The sequence below is a fragment of the Pan troglodytes genome, chromosome 13, assembly GCF_028858775.2.
Source record: "Pan troglodytes isolate AG18354 chromosome 13, NHGRI_mPanTro3-v2.0_pri, whole genome shotgun sequence".
Taxonomy (NCBI): domain Eukaryota; kingdom Metazoa; phylum Chordata; class Mammalia; order Primates; family Hominidae; genus Pan; species Pan troglodytes.
The window spans coordinates 131640898-131665196 of record NC_072411.2 but is presented as its reverse complement, the minus strand read 5'-3'; the positions used below and the strand labels follow the sequence as shown (position 1 = coordinate 131665196).

The 24299-nt window shown below is 39.7% G+C and overlaps 1 protein-coding gene across 2 annotated transcripts in view; it reads left to right on the top strand.

Moving 5' to 3' along the window:
- Positions 1 to 24299, top strand: part of DNER (delta/notch like EGF repeat containing) — a 357056-nt gene that overhangs the window by 290182 nt on the left and 42575 nt on the right. The window contains exons 9-10 of one of the 2 annotated variants that reach the window (XM_516135.6): positions 6221 to 6343; positions 17104 to 17217. In XM_516135.6, coding sequence (XP_516135.3) covers positions 6221 to 6343; positions 17104 to 17217 — 237 coding nt within the window. The remainder of the gene's footprint in view (positions 1 to 6220; positions 6344 to 17103; positions 17218 to 24299) is intronic. The other variant, XM_009444488.3, reaches the window with a different exon arrangement.

Genomic DNA, 24299 nt, shown 5'->3' with positions numbered 1-24299 from the left:
TGGGAGCCCTAATAAACTAACACACTAGACAATGAGTTTGGAGGCAACATGGGAAAGAAGGAAGAACACACAGGATTGACTACATGGCTTTGGGCAAATTTCTTTACCTCTCTAACTCTTAATTCCTCATCTATAAATTGGGATGATTCATGCCCATCGCCTTGGGTTTTTATGAGAATTAAACAAGTTAACACATCTAAAGGGCCTGACATAAGGCAGATGCCGCTAACTTGCTACCACACTGGATGCTCCATGTAGGTGGAGACCCTGTTCTTTAGCTTTGTAGGCAGTACCCAGGGCACCTGGAAGGTCCTGGAGCACCATGGAAACATTTTAAAAGTGCATCGAATCAATTGATAACATTTTGGGTGCTTATTTAACAGTTTTATTTGTGTAGCCTTTTCCGACACAGATACCACAGGTACAGCTGTGAATACTGCATTTGCAGACTCTACCCTCAAGCTTATCCTGTAGTGGAGGAAGAGACGTGATAATCAAGTAAAGAACTATGATAAAAATAGGATTTCAGACAGTTACAAATGCTATGATGGAAATCAGCTGAGTGTCGTGATGAGTTGCTGGTGGGAAGAGCTACTGTAAATAGCATTGTCAGAAAACTATCTGAGGAAGTGATTTTTGTTGATGGTTTTGTTTTATGGATATAGATATTCTTTATTGGAGATTTAAATTCCACTAGAGCTGTTGTTCTTGTGAAGTGTTTTTTTAAAATGATAAATAATTCTTGGTACAATCTTCTCTTGGTTTATCAAGTAGTACATTCTAGGAAAACTCAGTATATCTTTTTTTTTTTTTTTTTTTTTTGAGATGTAGTCTCGCTCTATCTCCCAGGCTGGAGTGCAGTGGCACAATCTTGGTGCACTGCAACCTCTGCCTCACAGGTTCAAGTGATTCATGTGTCACAGCCTCCCAAGTAGCTGGGATTACAGGCGCCCACCACCACGCCTGGCTACTTTTTGTATTTTTAGTAGAGATGGGGTTTCACCATGTTGATCAGGATGGTCTTGAACTCCTGACCTCAAGTGATCCACCTGCCTCAGCCTCCCAAAGTGCTGGGATTACAGGGGTGAGCCACTGTGCCCAGCTTAAAACTCAGTATATCTTAAAATGGTGCTGTACATATAAAGAAGTTAGGTTTTAGTTTGGGAAAGTTATCAACAGGGTTTTTGCCTACATGAGGGTCCAGTGGAACAGTCCATTGTTGTTAAGAATGAGGAGGCATTCTTTGTTGTGCAGGAATATCCAGGGCATTGCAATATTTAATATCTTTGCCATCTCCCACCCTCCTAAATTCCAGTAGAACCCTCCAATCATTGCATAAGGATCACTCCCACCCCTAATTTTCTCTAAACACCATCTAAGGGCTAGCACAGCCACCATTAAGAACCATGGTTTTGAGGGTGTTCAGTGACCTCCTCATTTTCTTGTCCAGTGGTCATTCTTGCTCATTAGAGCCTCTGACACTGCTAACCCACCTTCCTTGATATCCTTTCATCCTCTGGCTTCCATGGCACTGCGTGCCTTGGGCTTTTCTCCTCCTTTTTGCTCAATCCTTGTCCAGTGTCCTGATCTGGCTCTTTGTTCTCCACCTGCCCATGTGGTCTGACTTTGACCCCTTCTTTTTTCCCTTCCATTTTCTTCTTTCCCTTCCATTTTCTTCTTTCCCTTCCATTTTCTTCTTTAATGAAAATTTCAAAACCACTTCCAGGCAACTAATTCCCAAAGTGCTCTTTCTAAGCCATTTACACGCATACTTCCAACTGCCACTTGGAACTGCCCAAGTGTGCCCAATCTAAACACGTCCAAAGTTAAACTGGTCTTCTTCTAAGCCTGTTTTTCCTCCTCTAAGCCTGTTTTTCCTTTGGTGGTACCTCTTGGTGATAATGACTTCATCCGCTCACTCAGCTAGACATGGCAGCCATCTCCACCGCTCTTTCTCACTCCCCCCATCTGGTTGGTTGCTGTGCCCCGTCAATCCGAAAGAAATAAGGGGAACTGATTATTCGGGAGCAAATCATGCAAAGATGGGAGCAGTGCTGATAAAGATCAGTGCCTTGGAAAGGGCCACTCTGATCCCACCCTTTGATTGTTTATTTTATTTTTAAAAAATCTTTGGATTAGCCTAATTTTTTTTCAGACCCTGGGCATACTGCCCTGAGCTAATTTGTTTGCCTGAATTAATTATCAGCAGGGGGTGATAGCCTCATTTTCACAGAAGCCCTCTCTTTTGGAAGGAGTGCCTTTTTATTCAAACCGTCCGATTGAGGCTGCTTGGCACTGAGTATAAAGGGTGCCTTGACATTTCCGTGAAGACATTTAAATGTTACCATCTCTGAAGAAACAGTTTTAGAATATGAAAACTTTATCTTTTTTCCCCCCAAGGAAGAAAAACATCACCAGCTTAATTATCTCTGTAAAATAACTTCATTTGCTTTTCATATTGCTAGTATAAAAAGATAATGATACTGTTTTCAAAAATGGAAACAATTAAAGATGATCTTGCAAAACTTGCTTGTTTGATTTTTGTCTATTTAAATGCCACCTCAATTCAGAGGTCAAAGATGCATGCAGGGTTATGGTTATATATTACCCTTCCATGTTGATTGTTAAAAGATCTCCTAGGAGGGCAAATGCAATTGAAAAGGTGCTGCTGGTGATTGTACTCCACAATGACCTCAAAAAGCTTCTTATATTAGAAGAAGCAAAAGACACTTAACTCTTTACATATACATGGATATATATGTATATATTTTTACTCTCTCTCCCACTTTCTCTCTCTCTCTCTATATATATATATTTCATGTTGTATGTTTTTTACCACTATATATATTTTTTATGTTGTGTATTTTTTACCCACTATATATATAGTAGGTAAAATATAGATATAGATATAGAGATATAGATATAGGTATATAGATAGTGGTAAAATATATATCTGTATATAATAGTGGTTAAAATATGTATATTTAATAATACACGTATATTTATATATATAGTGGTAAAAAAACACAGCATTAAACATACCTTCTTAACAAATGTTTAAGGATACATTACAGTATTATTTACCATACACACACTGTTTTCCAGCAGATATCTAGAACTTATTCATCTTGCATAACATCTTGCATAGTTAAATAGCAGCTCTCCATTTTTCCCCTTCCACAGACCCTGGCAATCATCATCATTCTACTTTCTGCTTCTGTGAGTTTGACTATTTTAAAAATACATCATATAGGTGGAACCATACAGTATTTGTCCTTCTGTGACTGGCTTATTTCATGTAATGTAATGTCCTGAAGGTTCATCCATATTGTAGCACATGACAAGATTTTCTTCCTTTTTAAGGCTGAATAATATTCCATTGTATTATGTACCACCTTTGCTTGACCTGTTCATTCTTCTGTCAATGGACATCAAGTTGTTTGTACTTCTTGGTTATTGTGAATAATGCTGCAATGAACATGAGAGTGCTAGTATCTCCTCCAGATCCTGTTTTTGATTCTTTTGGTTGAGTACCCAGCAATGGAATTGCTGGATCATGTGGTGGTTCTATTTTTTATTTTTTGAGGAACCTCTGTAGTTTTTCATAGCAGCTGTACCATTTTACCTTCCTACCAACAGTGCACAAAGGTTCCAATTTCTTCAAATCTGCCCCAACACTTGTTATTTTCTGTTTTTGTTTGTTTTGTTTTGTTTTTTATAATGGCCATCCTAATGGGTGTGAAGTGATATTTTGTTATGATTTTAATTTGCATTTCCCTGATTTTTAGTGATGTTGATTAGTGATGTTATTTTCATATGCCTGTTGGCCATTTGTATTATTTTGTACCATACATAACTGCCAACTCAAAATGGACTAAAAGCTTAGATGTAAGACCTGGAAGTATAAAACTTCTAGAAGAAAACGTAGGGGAAAAACTTCATAAAATTGGCCTTAGGAATGACTTCTTGGATATGATATCCGAGGCACAGGCAACAAAAGCACAAATACACAAGTGGTGCTTCAAACTTAAAAGGTTCTGCATAACAAAGGAACAATCAACAGCATGAAAAGGTAACCTATGGAATGGCAGAAAATATTTGCAAACAATACATTTGATAAGGGGTTAATATCCAAAACTCTTGTTAAAAGAAAGATCTTTCATTGAATCTAAATCAAGAATCAGCAAACTTGTTCTGCGCAAAGGGCCAGATAGTAAATGTTTAGGCTTTGCAGGCCATATGGTCTCTGTTGCAACCACTCAGTCCTCTGTTGTAGTGTTAAAACGGCCATAGACAATATGTAAATGCATGACTGTGGCTGTGTCCCCATAAAACTTTATTTGCAAAAACAGGCTGGGATAGATTTCATCTGTGGGCCATAGTTTGCTGACCCCTGGTCTAGAACAGAGTTTCTCAACCTGGCTGTATTGTTATTTTTTTCTGGATAGTCTTGTTGTGAGAGGCTGTCCTGCGCAGCCTCCTGTAGAACTGTAGGATGCTTAGCAGCACTCTTGACTCTGCCTACTAGATGCCAGCAGCAACCCCTCCCCCTGCCTCCAGTTGTGACAACGAAAAATGTCTCCAAACATTTTCAAATGTCCTTTGGGGGACAAAATTGCTGCTAGTTGAGTACCTCTTATCTACATGATGGAAATAATCTAATGAAAGGTAATAGAAATATTTCCCTAAAGTTACAAAAAGTAGGGTAACATACTACTTTTCAGAAGAATTGAAAACTATAGTATATTTGTCTTAGGTAGGTCAAGGGCTCCTCAAAGGGGCCATTATCACAACCTAAATTTGGAAAGCTGTTCAAAAACAACTGAAATGGCAACATATTTGAAAAGTGCTCTGTTAATAATGCAAATATGAGCTTAACCTACTTTTATGATAGGCACAAGAAACAAAGCAGTTCAACATATTAGCATGTTCTAATGGGACTTTCTGAGTTTGAGAGTTGGTTGTGAGTTGGAAAGGCTAGGGAAAAGCTAGTAGTTCTAATTCCTACTTGGATAAGGGCTTATTTTTTCTGCTTATCTGAATTCAGAACGAACACAGTCAGCGTGACTTTTGAAAACACTCATATGTTTTTCATTGTTTGGACAGGGCTGGACAAAAATGGCCTGGTTTCACTGCAAATTGGCAGTAACACATGTTTTCAAAAGTTGAAAACAGCATAACCCTCATGAGTGAATCTCAAAGAATGTTGTCTTCTTGTCCTTTAGAATAAACACCTGTTTTGCAAATAGGAGGGTAAAATCCACTTTATCAAGAAATTGTGGGTTTATTTTCTCTTCACTCACATTATTATTTCTTTAGTAATTTAAACATTTAGGTACAATTTAAAATATTATAATTTATATAATCATATCTTTAAACAAGCAATAACAACAAAAATACCCTCACATTTCATCAATAATTTCAGTTAAGCATTTTGAGCTAATTTTCGTTTCTGACTTGAAAAGAAAATACAGATATACTTTTCTAACATGGCTCTCACACTTTTTGTTTTCTTTTATTTATTTTTTTGAGATGGAGTTTTGCTCTTGTCGCCCAGGCTGGAGTGCAGTGGTACAATCTTGGCTCACTGCAACCTCTGCCTCCCAGGTTCAAGTGATTCTCCTGCCTCAGCCTACTGAGTAGCTGGGATTACAGGTGCCCGCCACCACGCCTGGCTAATTTTTTGTATTTTTAGTAGAGACAGAGTTTCACCGTGTTGGCCAGGCTGGTCTTGAACTCCTGAGCTCAAGTGATCAACCTGCCTCGGTATCCCAAAGTGCTGGGATTACCAGCACTTTGTGGTGGCATGAGCCACCACACCAAGCCAGGTTCTCACTCTTGAAGGGAGCTGTTTGCTCCTCCCCTGCTGTAAATCCTGCTCATTCACTATCTCTGATGGCCGCAGCAGACACACTCAGTGACTGGATCACCCTAACACCAGCACTGTTGGATGCACTATGATGAAAATGTCAGTGGATAAATGGAATCACTTCTTTTATACTTGGGATCATGAAAAAGTGTGATAAGAACAGGCACTTTCTTCATAGCCTTCCCCCAAATCCACCTTTCAACTTTACCCCAAGAGATCTAGCTCCTGAAATCCCATCTGTTTATACCATACTTTCCAATGAATACCCCCAACTGCCTTCCTTGCAGGCTGGTCCCACGTGGGTTGTAAATGGGATGCATTTGACAGTGGGCCTTTCTCTCTGTCCCTCAGGTTACCATGGCCTCTACTGTGAGGAGGAATATAACGAGTGCCTCTCCGCTCCATGCCTGAATGCAGCCACCTGCAGGGACCTTGTTAATGGCTATGAGTGTGTGTGCCTGGCAGAATACAAAGGTGAGAGGCCGCCTGGCCTTCCTGTGCCAGAATGGCTCTAAATGACATCATGTATTTCTCAGTGTAAATGCATAAACCTCTAATTGGACCATGAATTGTTCAGAATAACAATCAAATGCTGAAGCTGGCATGATTAATCGGTCCAAGGAGACCAATTTGCAAGTCTCTGGTTTCTTCCTGATAGATTGAGAAACAACCCTCTTTCCTGTCCTGTTCTTTGTGGATCCTCGCTCTCTTTTTTATTGAATGTGTAAAAAGCTGAAAACAAAAAGTAATATTAAGATGGACTGTCAGACATAGGTTAGAGACCACGGCTGTGAAAACTGTGGAAGAGGAAGGATGCCGTCCTATAAAGCTTCTTATGCAGAGATAGAATGCTGTGCTTTCTTGGGGAGGAGGCAGGTGGAGTCCCATGTATCGGCAAGTAAGTTAATGCTTATTAAAAACAGGCGACATTGACAGAATGTTTCCAATGTGTGGACCCCGTTCTAACCCCTAATGTGCATAGCTCACTAAATCCCCCCGAGAACCCTATGAGGTGGACAGTAATGCTCTTCCCCTATAAGCCTGGTCAGCATGGTTCCTAAAGCCCTTTCTCCCAGCATCTTCATTGGCCTCTGGCCACGTTTTGTGGATGGCAAGGCTTCCTGGAGCCCAGATATCCTCAGACGGCCCTGTTCCAGGAGAACCTATTTATCAGCTGTTGCACACATTTCTCTAAGCCATAACTTCAGGGCTGGGTTTAGATTTTGGAATGCGTTTGTGGGCTCTATTTATAGCCATTTCACTTAACTGCTTGCTCCTATTGCTGCTTGCTTGATGCCATCCACCTGGCTGGAGACCTTGCATTGCCCTCACCGTTGCTTCTCTTTGGATGAACCTACCTTTATTTAGTAACCTTTTTGGCAAGTCTCATGGCCTTGTAGGCTACACTGAAAATTTGATTAAGCTCCTGGATAAAAGGGCTGAAGCTGGGCCAAGTCTTGACTCTGTGTTCCACAGATCTGATGCTTCTGTTGGAGTATGACGTTCGGTTAGAACCAAACTCCACTAACATCTACCAGGACACAACAGCAGATGTGCTGGCTTCATTCTCAGGCTTCTCAGTTCTGAGTCTATCTATCTATTACGTTTCTCTCTACATATCTTCAACCTCCTTCTTTCCCCTTGCTCCTTTCCATGTGTATAAATATTTTCATGGATTTCTTACTCTGAACAAATGAAGATTCTAGGAAGATGGCAGCTCACATTGAATTCAATATCTCTGATCCCTCCTGACTCTCTGCTAGGGATGGCTCAATAAGGTAGATGACCCTGAATGGGGTCATCTGAAGATTTGGGATCTCAAGAAAGGGTATGTGTGCTGGGAGCCTTTGCTTAAGCGCAAGAACAGGGGATGAGGGCTCCAGAGAGAACTGATGACTCAATGAACAGATGAGTCCAAAAAAATCCTTCAGCTTATAGAGAGGAAGTGCATGCTGTAATTGTGCTGCATCTGACCCTAGGAGGCAGAGGGGTGAACTGATCTCATGGATACAGGCTGTCGTCTAAGGAAATTGCACAGTAGGCTGAGCTGGCCCCCCCATTTTTTGTGGCCTTGAGAACACCAAACTGGGAGGCCTCTCTCTGCCTCATGCCTTAGTACACAGGGCTCCATTGGCTGCCCATCCATCCCTGAAGGGGAATGTGTTATGTTGTCTGTCTCTGCCAAGATTTCCACCCACTAGCCTGGCCAGTACACTAGCCCACGCCAGCAACTCAGAGAGGGAGAAAAGTTTTGGGAAATAAAAACAAAAATTGCAACAACAGCTCTAAACACTCAAGAAAGGAAGTGAAGAAAGTAATGTATACTACTCAAAATTGAATTTGGATCTGAATAAAAAGGAGGAACTAGTGCATGAGAGAATCAAAATATGAGGAAGTGGAAACCACGAGTGAAAAGACAGGAAACATGGAGAAAAGATTCGAGAGATCGGCTTCTGCCTGAGCGATGGGTGCTCCAGAAGAAGGAGCATGTGGAAATAGAAGCAGAATTAACTAACTCCTAGAAGGAGGTGTCTGTGAGGTGAAGAAAGTCTTATTTTCAAATAGAATGGGCTCACAGGGCAGTAATGGGATTAATGAAGGAGATGATACACAATTCGAGATTTCCTGGTAAAATTTGTAACTGCAAGGATAAAGAGAATTTTTCACAAGATTCTTCGAAGGGATCACAGGTTACATACAGAAGAAAGAGAATCAAATCAGCATTGTACTGCCCCTCTCTATCATGAAGGTAAAGAATAGCAGAGCAGCATTTCAGACTTTTAAATGAAAAGGACTAGGAGTTTGTTGTTTACATTTGAGGGCAAAAGAAAGACATCGCCATGCATTCAAGGATACAGAAAATATAGCACCCTATACCCTAAGATAAGTACCTTAATAAGCATCTCCACCAAATAGGAACTAAATCAAAACAAAGATATCCAGATAGGGGAAGATGGAGAATGGAAGGAAGAGATATATGCCTTTAAATGCAGGCGTAAATCTAGATATTTGATATTTATGTGATTGTGAATGGTAATATAATGGTGAAGGAAAGTCTCCTGAAAAAAGTAGATCCGCCGTCTGTATCAGCTATCTATTGCTGCATAACAAATCAGTACCCAGTACTGGCTTAAACAACATGCTTTTATTACCTAACAGTTTCCTAGGTCCAGGTGTGGCTTAGTCAATTCCCAGCTCAGGGGCTCACAAGGGTGAAAGCCAGGTATTGACGGACTGAGCTCTCATCTGAGGCTTGAATAGTGAGAGATCAGCTTCCAAGTCCCCTTAGGTTATTGGCAGAACTTATATCCTCGTGGCTGTAGGATTTGTGACAGCTTGCTCTTTGAAAGCTAGCAACTATGACAGAGACCCCACGGCTTCCAGTCTTGAACTTCCGGGAAGCCCTGGACTTTTTTTTTTTTGTGATGGAGTTTCACTCTCGTTGCCCAGGCTGGAGTGCAATGGTGTGATCTCGGCTCACAGCAACCTCCACCTCCTGGGTTCAAGCGATTCTCCTGCCTCAGCCTCCTGAGTAGCTGGGATTACAGGCATTCACCACCATGCCCAGCTAATTTTGGATTTTTAGTAGAGACAAAGTTTCTCCATGTTGGTCAGGCTGGTCTTGAACTCCCGACCTCAGGTGATCCACCTGCCTTGGCCTCCCGAAGTGCTGGGATTGCAGACGTGAGCCACTGCACCCAGACTGGACCCTCTTAAAGGTCTCACCTGGTTAGGCCAGGCCCACCTGGGAGGAACTCAAAGTCAACTGATTAGGGACCTTAATTGCATCTTCAAAACGTCTTAACTGCCATTTGCTCTTGGTTGGAAGCTCACACTCAAAGGGAGGGAATTACACAAGGGTGTGACTCCCTAGGGGTCACTCTAGGCTGTGTCCACCACTCTTGCTCCTAAGGAAAAATTTCAACAAGTAAAGTGTTTCATATTATTTAAAACAAAGCCATGTGTTGAAGGGGGTGAGGATAGGAAAGACTGAAAGGCATACAAGTGTGTTAAAGATTTCACTCCTGGCTTGGTGTGGTGGCTCGCACCTGTAATCCCAACACTTTGGGAAGCTGCAGTGGGCAGATCACCTGAAGTCAGGAGTTCAAGACCAGACAGTGAAATCCCATCTCTACTAAAAATACAAAAATTAGCCAGGTGTGGTGGCGGGTGCCTGTAATCTCAGCTACTCAGGAGGCTGAGGCACGGGAACTGCTTGAACCTGGGAGGTAGACGTTGCAGTGAGCTGAGATCACACCACTGCACTCCAGCCTGGGCGACAAATCCAATGGGCAGATAAAGTGTTTATTTAATTTTAGTATATTTATAAAGATATTTAGGTTTAGGTTTAAATAAGGCTGCTGAAAACAGGGAGGTAAACCCTAGTAATGTAGCAGTAAATGGTAGAACTTCTAAACTAAGAGTGGTGGGGACATGGGGAGCGTAGGTAGAAGGAATTAAGGGAGAGACAGGAGGATCTAATCATGCTCTTCCACCCAGAGGAAGAGTGAGGGGAAGTGAGAGGCCACATGATCCTGTGCTTTTCTCTCCGTGGGGGGATGGACATTCTCCCCCTTTTGGAAATATTTTTTCCAATATATATTTACATATAGTATGTCTGTATAAATTCAGGAAACTGTCAGATGGATGGGTTTAAATTCCTAACTAGTACTTACCTGGAGTTAGAACTTGGATAGGTAGTATTTTAGGGATAAAGTTAAGCTTTAACTTTTTACTTTATATATATACTTTTTAAGTGGTAATTTTTACTGCTTAATATTAATATTTTTTAAACTATATATATAGTTTTTATATTTTTAGGAGGATATATATAATATAACTATATATAACACTATATATATAACACCCTCTCTCTATGTATATATATTTATCCTCCTAAAAAGAATGAGTGCAATAGGGAGTCAGCCAAATATATAGCTAAGAACATTTTGAAAAAGGAAAAAAGGCCGGGGGCGGTGGCTTACACCTGTAATCCTAGCACTTTGGGAGGCTGAGGCTGGCAGATAATGAGGTCAGGAGTTCGAGACCAGCCTGGCTAACATGGTGAAACCCCATCTCTACTAAAAATACAAAAATTAGCTGGGCGCTGTGGCACATGCCTGTAGTCCCAGCTACTCAGGGGGCTGAGGCAGGAGAATCACTTGAACCCGGGAGGCGGAGATTGCAGTGAGCTGAGATCGTGCCACTGCATTTCAGCCTGGGTGACAGAGCGAGACTCTGTCTAAAAAAAAAAAAAAAAAAAAAAAAGAAGAAAAAGAAAAAGAAAAGCAATGAGGGGGAACTTCTGCCAGATGTTGAAAAACCCATTATAATGCTGCAATTATTGTTACATTCATATATTACCCTAGCAAGAATGGACAGATAAACAAAACTGAAGAATGGCCCGGAAACCATTGTCTATAATAATAATGTACGACTCTTAAAGAGGAATTGCTAGGAATGAGAAGGGAATTCTTTTCAAATAAGCCCTTCTAGAAAAACTGGGCTGCTAAAGAAAAAAAAAGTTCTTACACTTCTAAGTAAATTCCATATAAATAATAATTTTAAAAACCTCTTCTTTGACTTTTTGTGTCCCTGCTGTGCTTCAAGTCCCTTTCTTCCCTTTTGCTTTTTCAACCATGGCTCTTGGCCCTTGTCCACATCATTCCACTAAAAGAGGTTTCAGGAAAATTCACGGTGAAGTAATTGAAGTCATTTGGTGAAATCTATGAAGCCTCCCCTTCCACTTCTGACTCAGCCAGCGTTCCTGTCCCTTTGCCCCACTGAGCCCTGGGGTCCCTCCTGCACGTCGCCTTGCTGTGTCTTCTGCAACTTCATTCCTGACCGGGTTCTCCTCTCTGCCCTCACTAAGTCTTGGTCTCCCAGATGCCATGAATGACGTGGGTCTCCAGGCCCCTTTCTCTCTCCCTCCTCTTTGCTTTCATCCACTCCTATGGCTGTATCCACTGTCTGAAATGTTGACCCCCAAAGAGATGTGGCTTCTTCCTCCTTTAACTCTCTATTTTCTTTCTATTTGCCATGACAATTATGTTTAGCCTTGTATTAAATTCTTTTTGGTTTCAGACTTTCTTCTTCCCTATACTAAATCATAAGCTCTGGAAAGACAGTGACTACATAGGCTCTTTTTCTGTTTAAATTCTCTACAGCTCTTACTATGGTGGCTCGCACAGAACAAATGCTCAATGGCTACCTTTACTTGAGTTAGAACTACTGTTTAACACATGAATTAAGTAAAGGAAACCAACTTAAACATTTTCATGGAATGTAAGTCTTCACTGTAGATCATGGAATTGTTAGAAAGCAAAATTCATGGAGGACCTCTGTGTAACCCGTCTTCAGACAAACCAAAATACTGCTGTGTCCTTCAAAACTAGTTCAAGCCTGGTTTATGACGGAACGTCTAAGACTTTGTTAAGTGTTCATACCTCATATTGTCAAAAGGTTAAGGAACAGCCCCATAGTGATTGATTTTTATTTCTAGAAGATCCAATGAAATGATCAACAATATATATATTTGAAAGTTTTGGTGATAAAATTTAGAAAAAAAATTCGATTTTTAATTTTGAAAATAATGTAACAATAATAAATATTTAGAAGAAAAGAGAAAATTCATAATTACTCATGTTTTTACAACATAACATGAGCCATAATAATCTGTGTTCCTTCCATTCTGATTTTAGTATCCATGTTTTTACTGTTCAATAATTGAGTATACCTACAATTTTATATTGTTCTGCTCACTCATAATAGGATATTATGTTTGATTTATGTATTGCTAGGAAGTCTTACTAGTTTTATTTTAAATGGCTTTGTAATGTTCCCATGAGAGAATACTTATCCATTGCTTTGTTGTTACATGTGATGTGGGGCTATTACAAATATTTCTGGAATTAATATCTTTACATTGTTTTCATACTTTCTGGATTTCTTTCTAGGGATAGAGTCTCAGAAATGAGATCACTGGATTATAGATTTAATTACATTGTACATTGTACCTACTTTTTTTTTTTGAAACAGAGTCTCGCTCTGTCACCCAGGCTGGAGTGCAATGGCGCTATCTTGGCTCACTGCAACTTCTGTCTCCCTGGTTCAAGCAATCCTCCTGTCTCGGCCTCCTGAGTAGCTGGGATTACAGGTGTGTGCCACCATGCCCGGCTAATTTTTGTATTTTTAGTAGAGACGGGGTTTCACCATGTTGGCCAGGCTTGTCTCGAACTCCTGACCTCAAGTGATCTGCCCGCGTTGGCCTCCCAAAGTGCTGGGATTACTGGCGTGAGCTACTCTGCCTGGCCTGTACCTACTTATTTATTTTTAAAGGCTACAGAAATTTTAATGGGAAGGAAGAGAACTCCTTCTTTGTTGGATAAAGTTATTGCCTTTGCTAGATTCCACTTAGCCAGGGAACAAGAATTTCTGGTTATTTTGTGCACCTAGCCCTTTCAAGTACTGTGATAAATACAGAAAGGATAAGTCAGAGTTTCTTCCTTCTTTGGGCTGTTATTTAACCAGACGAGCAGACTGAGTGACACACACAGGAATAATGAGGCTAAGGCTGAGATGTCAATTGTAATTTCTGAGATGGTTTAGAAAATGTTGAGATCTATAAAGATTGAAATACTGGAAAAAGTTTTCATAGAGGAAGTAAGTTTGGATGAAATGAGACGACGTCTTAAAGTAAATATTAAGTGTAATAACACTTCTTTACTGGCTTCGTTTCTTGGAGATAAAATATTGATTTTCATTTTTCAAATATTAATTGTAACTAAATTTGTTACAACAACAAAGACTTATAATTGGTATACTGCTTTTTGAATTCTAGCTTATTTCAATTCTAAAATTAACTTCTGTAAAGAACGCTGTTGGAATCGAAGTCTTTTTAGAAACATTTCTTCTCCATCCCTTAATATGAAAAGTATGAATTTTTATTAGTTTTGACTGAATTACAGTTTATTTTTGCTTGAGACTAAACATCAGCTTTGTAATAGTACGTGCTGTGTCTTCTGCCAATGGGTGATGCATGTGTCATTCCACAGACTTAGTCTGAAGTGTGGACCTGGTTTTCTCTGACAAAATAGGGTGTTTTTGAGGCAGATTTGGAATTTGGAATCTCTCCTCTGGCAACCTCACCTGTGTGTCAGCCAAAGTACACTGGCTGTCGCCCCTCTTGAAAGGATAGGATTCCGGTGTTAGGTCCATAATTTCTTCCACGCATTATGATACGGCCTCTGCTCTACAGGACTTCAGAGATTTGTGGGAGAATCAGACAGGAGAGCAGATAAGTTATGATTTGGCACAGTGAACTCCGTGACAATGACAGTCCCGGCATGCTCTCAAGGCACAATGGTGGAAGAATGTGGTCTGTGTTGAGAAAATCAAGGTTCAGCTTTGCAGAGAGAGGGTGTTTGGATTGGGAATTGAGAGATTAGTTAAATATGCGAAGATCAGGTTGGGGGAAGGGTGTGAAAGAAGGAAACAGGATGCCCAAGACTTGATGTTTTCTGGGAATGGGAGTGGTGAGGAGGGCAGGAAGAGGGGGCCTAGGGACCTCCAGAGGAGGAGGGTTTGAGTGGATACAACTTGGCACATCAGTAGTGTCCATGATTGTCTATTCTCCGTGTTTAAAGTTTTTAGCTCAGAGTTGTTCAGTTCTAATGACAAGCTGAGCAATATGACAAATATATTTTATATAGGGATTAGCAAGGTTTACGATATAGAAATGTGAGTCACCAAAGTGCTCTCCAGGGACTTTTAACACCATCTTGCTTCTCCGTAATCAGGTTTCTGTGAAGATTAGCTTTTGTCCAGTCTTGCTGCCAGAGAACTCTCAATAGATGCTCAAGGGACCAAATGTCTTACCATTTGAGAAAGAAAATTAACAAGGGAAAAAAGTATTGTCTCCCCGCCCTCCAAAAAAGAGCCATCTATCCAAACAAAAACCCCAAACACCCAAAAGATTGAAATTGCTTATTATCTTGGGTGTTTTCATCAAGTCTTATTTTGTTGAAGACTTTAAATAAAAGGTAAGATGCTTAAATATTTGGCCTAGAATTTGCTTTTCAGTCTGGTTTTTAAAATGTGGTAGTTTGGGTGCTAATATGTTAGTGATGTTAATGTATTACTAGAAACTCAGTGACAATCATTTGATTTCTTTGACTTCAGGTCTAATGGAAATGTTTTCTAGGCTTCAGGCACCTCTGAACTTTGGTGGTGGCCGTATTTCCCACTACAACCAAAAGTCTTTTTTGTCACTTGGCTCCTATTGATCAGCCCAATGGGAACTTGTAAATATGTGAGTCTTTGTGTTGCAATAAACATTTTAAAGCAGGAAAGACTCTTCTGCTTTTTATTCTTTCAATTGAGCCCAGGCTACTTGTGTATCAGTAGGAAAGTAAAAATAGAGACTCATGGGAGAAGAGGCTGTACACACCCAAATGAAGAAGAATGACCAGATTTATTCTAATCTTAACATTATTTTGATCTTTTATGTTACCATGCAACCTGGGTTAGGGATGAAGAAAGTTGAGGAGGCTCGTTCAAGTCCCTGGAGACAGAGGAAACTAAGACATGGCTGCAGGAGGCTGTATCCCACCAGGCACGAGGCAGTGGGATCACAGGGGTGGTCTCAGGAAGGAAAGAAAGGCAAAGATCTGAAAGACACTTCAGAAAAATACCTGGCAGAATATTGTTGATGGCTTGGCTAGGAGGGGCAAAGGATGAAAATGAATTACAGGTCATTTATTCTAAAATTTGAGCTTTACCTGGCTCAAATAAGTCATTAGTGTGAATATAGATAGGAAGTTCCATTTCTATTTTCTCTTACTTCCTTTCCTCCTTCCTGAGCCCTACTTCTTAAGGCATTGAGAAAGAAATAAGGGAAAAGCCCAGCAAGGATGATTTCAGTGCCTAAAGGATGAGTCACTGGGTGTGGCAGTCCCTTGCACAACATGAGCTAAGTAATGAAGTGCAGAGAAAATTAAGTAAATACCATTCAGTTACTATTTGCTTTATGCATATTTTTCTTGAGGCTGTTGGGAAGTGTGGGCATATCATTATGTACATTCTTAGGCAAGATAGAATGTAATTTATCTTTCTCTCCAAAGGGTGGGGATAGGGGAAGGGAGAGAGGGAGGAGGGGCAGGAGGAGGAGAGAGAGAGAGACACTAATCTATTCATCCATCTTGGCATCCAGTGTAACATCAGCAGATATCCCACCTTTCAAATAGCATTAGATTTTTAAAGTTTTTAATAAAATTATAAAAAAATAGATACTTGTAAAAAAGGTGCCAGTAATGTAGAAATACACAGATGTGAAAATCAAAGTAATCAAGTCTCCTGGAAGTAATCCAGTCCCACTTCAGGCATTTGCGTACATACATGCACACACAGTCTTTTTTAAAAAAAAAAAAAAAAAGTAAATGAGAAGCTTTCTGTTTTACTTTACAGATTTTTAAAAAAATGCCTCTTCTTTGTTAAACGAGTGCTGAGCTCCATAGAGTTTTGTATATTTCCACAGTCAATTCAGGGTCACTCTCAACAGCCTACTTAGCAAACACAGACTCTGGGATGGGATTACGGGCAGCTTCAAATCCCAGCTCCTTTCTTACCAGGCTTGTGATCTTTGACTCTTTCCTCAGTTTCCTCATCTGTAAAATGGAGGAATAAGGATAATTGTCTCATAGTGTTGTTGTGAGGAATAAATTAGACATAAAGCATGCAGTGATGTCTTTGAGAATGAAGTCTAAGTATCACGCGGCTTCCCCTCTCCCGTGCAGTTCTTCAAAGTAGAACTGGGACTCACTTAAATATCTGATTCCAAATCTTCACTTTCAGGTTGCTAATATTATATTTTCTCAAGGCCATCTAGATATTTTCTGTTTCTTTTGGAGACTTATAAAGCATTTGCTATTGATTAATTTATCTTTCAGGCTTTTAACTTTCTGTTCCCCAGGCTTTGGGACACGTAGGCAGAGAAAGTACAGATAAAAGACTATGGTGGGACCTATGGACAGTGATCGAATGTGTTACTTTCTCATAAGGCAAGTTTTTACAACAATCTAAAATCATGAGTGGGCACGTGTGTATACACTCACCCACACACACCCACGCTGGGAATCTCCCTCGCATTGTTCCAGAGAGTTCCGACTTTGCTTTCAGAGGCCATGGGAGCCAGAGAGTCCTGGATGAGTCATCCTGTTTTGCTTGTTTCTCTGCAGGAACACACTGTGAATTGTACAAGGATCCCTGCGCTAACGTCAGCTGTCTGAACGGAGCCACCTGTGACAGCGACGGCCTGAATGGCACGTGCATCTGTGCACCCGGGTTTACAGGCAAGTGATTCCAGGGACTGAGTTTTCAAATTTACCACAAAGTGCCCGAGATTGCAGATGTTAAAAAAACCCACATCCATCATGAATAAAATATTGCAAAATATAAACACCATTACAAAATGTAAGGAGGCATGGCTTGGATGAAGATCTATTTTAAAACAACCCATTGTGTGAGCCTCATTAAATGAGGCTTTTCTGAGATGGTTGTTTGGCGTCTAGACTTACAAAGACTATCATTACTGTACCTTTCCCAGGCTAGGACTATGAAACATGAGAAATGAGCCATTACATGAACACTTGAGAAAGGTGATGGGTTAATGAAAGTCAGAAGATGGAAAGAAGGAAGGGGTGTGTCTTCTGTAGATGCTGCTTTCAGCTGCCATATTTATTTTTATTGCAAGATATAAAAGTGTCAAGGGAGAGTGGGATGGGAGGCGAGATTGGCGGGGCAGGACTGGCTTCTCCAGAAATCTTGGTGGCCACTGAACACCGAACAGGAGGAGCCACTTCTAGATTGGGGGTTCCAGCCTAACTTGGGGTCCTTCTTCAAAGTCACCCCCTTATGAGCTTCAAGGACTTTGTGAATCTCAAAAACAGATGTGAAATGTGGTTTGTACGTGTATGTGCTGAGCGTAGCCTCTCAAATGTTTACCAGATTCTTTTGGAGACTTAGAAAAGATTTGTTATTGATTAATTTATCTCTCAGGCTTTTAACTTTCTGTTCCCCAGGCTTTGGGACACGTAGGCAGAGAAAGTACAGGTAAAAGAAACTAAACCACCGGAGACAAAATGTTCCATCCCCTGCTTTTCCAACAGAACCCAGGGATCTTGAAATGTAGAGAGTAAGACAAAGTCTATGTTTTTAGAGTTTTGCTCAACCAACAAAAGCTTAAGGGTCACTCTGGATTGCAAATTGGAAGAGGATGACATATCAAGTACCCACAGAAGAAGGTGGGCTCTGAAGCCAAAGAAAAACATATGTTATCATTGACTGGAGAGCACCTTGCTGTGTCCACCTCTCCCCTGCTAAGCCACTGTGGCCACCTCCCAAGCCCCGGAGAATTTCACAGAGCCTTGGTCCCTAAGCCATCCCAGGGGAGCCTCATCTGTGCTACTGGTGAAGGTGACAAAAGCCGAAGTGTAGGAAAAGCAACTTCTGATTTTCCTTCTATTTATCAGTGTCACAGCCTATGTTTTCCTTTTGGCTTTTCTTGGGACTGAGAAGTGGGCTCACTCCAAAAATGATTCGCAGATGGCTTTGTTTTGCTTATAAACACACGCAGACATTTATACTCACCAGTGGAGGCAAAAATAATATTAGGGGAAGCATCCCGGGTTTTTTTTCCCAGATATTCTTATCCCATGAGTAAAAAAAGCATAGAAGGAAAATTAGAAAATATAGGACTATGGAAAAAAAATCCCACCACTGAAAATTGATCTGCTAGGAGGTAACTGTTATTAAGATTTTGATACATTCTGATATCCAGAAATTTTCCTGAAGGTCTGTGTGTGTGTGGTATATAGTGTATAGTGTATATGCATACATATTTGAATATAAAAGGAGTCATACCACTCATACTATTTTATAATTTACTTTTTACTTAAAAATATATGTATATCATAAATGTGTTTTTACATCAAGGAATAACTTCTGTTTTATTTTTACTGGCTGCCCTATAGTCCATTATATGAAATATTGTGATTTTTTAAAAGTTCCATCCACAATTCAACTTTTGGGCAGTTGAGAACTTTTCCCCATTATAAACAACATTACAAGGAATCTTCTTGTATTTACATCTTTGTGTACTTATCTTATTATTTTTAGTATAATTTTGCAGAAATAGAATCCCAGGGTACAGGAGAATACATACATATTTCGACATTACTCTCTAAGAGGAGAAAAAACAAACAAACATTGAACCGATATTTTCTCCTACCAAAAGTGCACAGGAGCATTTATTTCCTTGTCTTGACACAAATACTGAGAATTGTCATTCTAGTGGTCAAAAATATCATTTTAGTGTTGTTTAAATTTGTAGATCTTAGACTTATAGTAAGGTTGAATACTTCTTAAATATGTTTCTGGTTGTGTTTCTCCTTTATGAACTCTCTATTCATATCCTTTGTCTGATTTTTTATGAGACCATTCATGCTAATCTTTACTCTTCTTTATTTGAAATAGCCCTTTATTTTAAGTATATAACAGTTTATCTGCCATAGGTTACACATATTTTTCCACTGTCATTTGCCTTTTAAATCTGGACAAAAGTATTTTGTTTTCCATATGTTATATTTTAGTTTTACATAATTACATATTGAGGTCTTGATTTTTTTTCGTGTTTCATGCTGAAAGATTCTATATATCAAGAGTTTAGAAATATTCTCCTCTATTATGCTAATCATGTATGAATTAATTTTATGCATTTAAGTCTCTAATGCATTTGAAATTTACTTCAGTATTTTATGAGAAAATGTCATGTTTTCTCCAGAATATTTAGCAAAACTCCAACTATCTACTCCACATATATCTTGAAAATCTCAGAGACACCCCAAACTCAGATCTTCTTCTCCTTTCCTTCTTTAAATATCTGCTAGCTCATCAAATGGCATTACCATCACTCCCAGTCATTCTGGCCAGAAACTGGGTAACCATTTTGATACCATCTGATATGGCTAAGCTTTGTGTTCCCACCCAAATCTCATCTTGAATTGGAATCCCCATAATCCCCACACGTCAAAGGAGAGGCCAGGTGGAGGTAATTGGATCGTGGGGGCAGTTTCCTTCATGCTGTTCTCATGATAGTGAGTGAGTTCTCATGAGATCTGATGGTTTTATAAGTAGCTGGCATTTCCCCTGCTGGCTCTCATTCTGTCTCCTGCCGCCCTGTGAAGAGGTGCCTTCTGCCATGATTGTAAGATTTCCGAGGCCTCCCCAGCCATGTAGAACTGTGAGTCAGTTAAACCTCTTTCCTTTCTAAATTACCCAGTCTTGGGTAGTATCTTCATAGCAGCGTGAGAACAGACTAATATACCTTCCTCTTTTTCCCTCTTACCTCCATCCAACTACCAAGGACTCCTAAAAACCTCTTAGATCTTTTCACTTCTTTGCAGAGTCAGCACCATGCTGCCTTCACCTCCAACCTGCACCACTACAAGCCTTCCTATCTGGTCTCCTCACACCTATTCCTCCTGACTCCTAATCCATTTTTCATACTGCAGAGACCTTATGCATGATCATCTAATCTTATCACTCTTTACCTAAAACACCTATTGGCATTTTATTGTCCTTAGGAAAAAGATCAAAGTCCTTAACATAATCTTTAAGACCTGAGTGGTCTGGCCCCTTCCAGCCTTTCCAGCCTTGTCCTGGGCCCCTCTGCTTGCTGCATAACTGAACATACCATGTCACGCTCTTCTCAGTAAGGTGCCTTTCCTCCATCTCTTGCCTCTCAGCCCCCCTCTGCTCATCCCTTTACCCCTACACCCACCATACCCATATATACCCCACCAGCAATCTCATCCCTAGGCATTTTTTCATGAGACCCACCCTGATCTCAGGGCGCAGTGGGACTCACTGAAGTAGGTTTAAACATCACTCTAACTGCTTTTTGAAAACAAGTGGTCTATTCTATTCAGGCCTAGTAGTTTTTCAGCCTACAGAGGACCACAGAATAGTTCCTAAAGTCATTTAGGGGTTGTGCTGTTAATGCGTTTAACAGAAAACTGGTCCCAGGAGATGCTCCATGGAAAAAAGTGTTCTGTGGCCAAATAAATGTGGGACATGATACATCCCACGTGCAGATTCATAAAGGATGTCTGTGTGCTCAAGGTTCTCAGAGGTCTTATAGTAAATTTATCTTTCGAATCTATTTGATCATAGAACCATTTTTTTCCTTAAAGAGAATCTATTGTTCCTGAGAACTAGTGTTCCACAGGAGAGGCTGATAAAATATTAACTGCTTCCACGCAAGGAGTATGGTGCTTCTGCTCTTGAGGTTGAGCTACTTTGGAATCAAATACTCTTTCATTGTACCTGAGGTTTAGCAGAAGTTACACTTGGCCAGCTACTGAGTGTTCAAAAACTCTCTGCTTGACCGAGTGGAGTGAATCGGGCAAATCATTGCTATATAATTAGATACTCAATCCAATGTCATATTTGCCATATTAAACTGGCTTTCTTAGGCCATCAGATAAAGTATAGGGTGTGGTATGTGGGGGACTCTGTCCTCTCTTGCTGAACCTAGGCTTCTGGCTGAAAATACGCTTCCTCCAGTCATCTGAACAGAGAGCCTCCCTGCTCTTCAAGCATTTCATTCCTTCTACACAGTTCTCTCCATAAGGCCCACTGTCCTGGCCTAGGTCCTGTCCACCCTTCAGTTACTGTCTTACTTTGGGACCACTCTTGTCACTGAAGCTTTGCAATTCTGCCCCCTTGGAATTATCTGGCTGAGGACCAGTGGATGGAAGGAAAGATACCCTGATGCAACATTAATTCTCTAGGACTTGCTTTATTTTTTTACCTGAAACCATAGACTGGACATAAGGTTACCGTACTTCAACAGGGAAGCCAAAGATTCTTCCAAGCCCATTGACATTGTCATTTGAACAGCCGGGACACAAGTGACCCATTCCTTTCTCACCAGAGCAGGAAATCCTTGTGCATTATTAAAGGTGGAATGATGTTACTATATCTTTCTCTCTGTCTTTTAACTCAACTATTTTTTGATATTTGTCTTTCAGTTCACAATAGAATATTACAATTTCTAGTTCAATTTTTATGGTAAAATACCATCAGTGCTTTAATTTCATTGACATTTTCATTGAATTTCTTTGATGCTCAGCATCTTTCATGTGGTTATTTGCTCTTCATATGTCTTTACTTGTGAATTATCTTTTCAAATAATCTGCCCATTTAAAAAATTTTGGTTGTTTGTCATACTATTGATTTCAAAGAATTCTTTACATATTCTGGATACAAGTTCTTTGTCAGGTATACATTTTGCTCATCCATGCATTTTTTTAAATGGTATCTTTTGGGGAGTAAAGTTTTCAATTTTGGTAATTCGTCTAATTTATCAATTTTTTTTCTTTTATGGTTTGTGCTTTTCTGGTATTTTAAGAAATCTTTGTCTACTTCAAGATGGTGAAATTTTATCTGATGTTTTCTTCTAAAGTGTTTTTAAAATAGGTCTGCTTTTAAGTTTAGGTGTAGAGTCTGTTTTGAGTTAATTTTTGTGTACGGTGTGACTTAAGGATGGAAAATATTTTTCCCATGTAAACATCCAGTTAGTCCAGCATCTTATTGAAAATACAGTCTTTTCCCCATTGGATTTCATTGCCGCATTTGTTAGAAAACAACTGATTGTATATGGGTCTATTTTTCTCTGGCTAGTTTTTCAAAATTTTAGTTTGAGATTATTGAAGCTTTACCTGCAGTTGCAAGTAGTAATAGAGAGAGATCCAATGTAAGCTTCACCCAGTTTCCTCCAATGATAACATATTGTAAAACTACAGTACAATTTCATAACCAGGATACTGGTTACCCTTTTCCCTTGCGCCACAACTGTCTTTAATTCCTGGAAACCACTAGTGGATTTTGCATTTTTGTAATTTCAAGAATATTGCATAAATGGAATCATATAGTGTGTAGCCTTTTGAGATTGATTTTTTTTTTCTACTCAGCGTGATTCTTTGGAGATGCATCCAGGTTATTTTGGGTCAATAATTTCTCCCTTTTTATTGCTGAGCAGTATTCCAAAGAATGGATGTCCCAGAGTTTGTTTAACCAGTCCCCTGTTGAAAGGAATCTGGATTGTTTTCAGTTTTCAGCTATTATAAAAAAGGTGGTGTAAACTGTCATATATAGGTTTATGTGTGAACATAAATTTTCATTTTTCCGGGACAATTGCCCAGAAATTCAATTGCTGGGTCATATGGTAGTTGCATGCTTAGTTTTATAAAAAGAGCCAAAGTGTTTCCAGAGTGGCTTATGCATTTTATATTCCCCACCAACGATGTCTGAGTGATTCAGTTTCTCTACATCCTTGCCAGCATTTGGTGTTGTCACTATTTTTTATTTGGGCCATTCTGATAGGGGTAAAATGATAGCTCATTGGGGTTTCAGTTTGAATTCCCCTAATGATAAATGATGTTTAGCATCTTTTCCTGTGCTTATTTGATGTCTGCATATCCTGTGAAGAAACGTTTCTTTCTGTCTTTTGTCCATTTTCTAATCCTATCACATCACATCAAGGCTACATACTGTCAATGAGATTTATGATCATTGACGTTGATGTTGATCACTTAGCTGAGGTAGTGTTTGTCAAGTTTCTCTACTATAATGTTACTCTTTCTCTTCCTTTCCATACTTAACTATTTGGGAGGAAGTGACTTCCTTCCAAAGAAAGTGTTGTGTAGTCCACACTTATCAAGAAGGGAGTTATGCTCTTGCTCTTTAAGGGTAAAGTAGCTACATGAATTATTTGGAATTCTTCTGGATGAAAGATTTGTTTATTCTCCTCCATTTGTGTATTTATTTAATCATTTATTTATGGGTTCATGGATATTTATTTTATACTTTAGGTTATAATCCAATACTTTTAAAATTTATTTTGTTGCTCAAAATGTTCCAGCTTTGGCCATTGGGAGTTCTTTCAGTAGGCTCCTATACCTCTTTGCCACATCCCCATTAATGTGGTTAATTTTTTGTTTTGTGGCTAATTTTTTGTTTTGTTTTTTAAAACATATATACCTTCTGGCACTGCAAGATGCTTCAGCCTCACCTTGTGTATTTCCTGCTCCAGTTCTAGAGTCATTCATTTCTCTAAGGATCTCTGGTTTTTTTAATTGGAGAATAGTATTAAAACCAAGATTTGGGTGCTAAGCTGTGCTTGTTTCTACTGGGATATCATTGCTTTTAGGTCCTCTCAGCTGACAAAGTGAGGAAGTACATGTGTATACTAACCCATGGACATGTGCTTATCCATAAATATTGCATGATGTAGTTATCTTTGTCTATATTAAGCTAAACATGAATTCACAGTGATGTCTCCAACTCTAGTTTGTTACAGCGTGAATGCTTC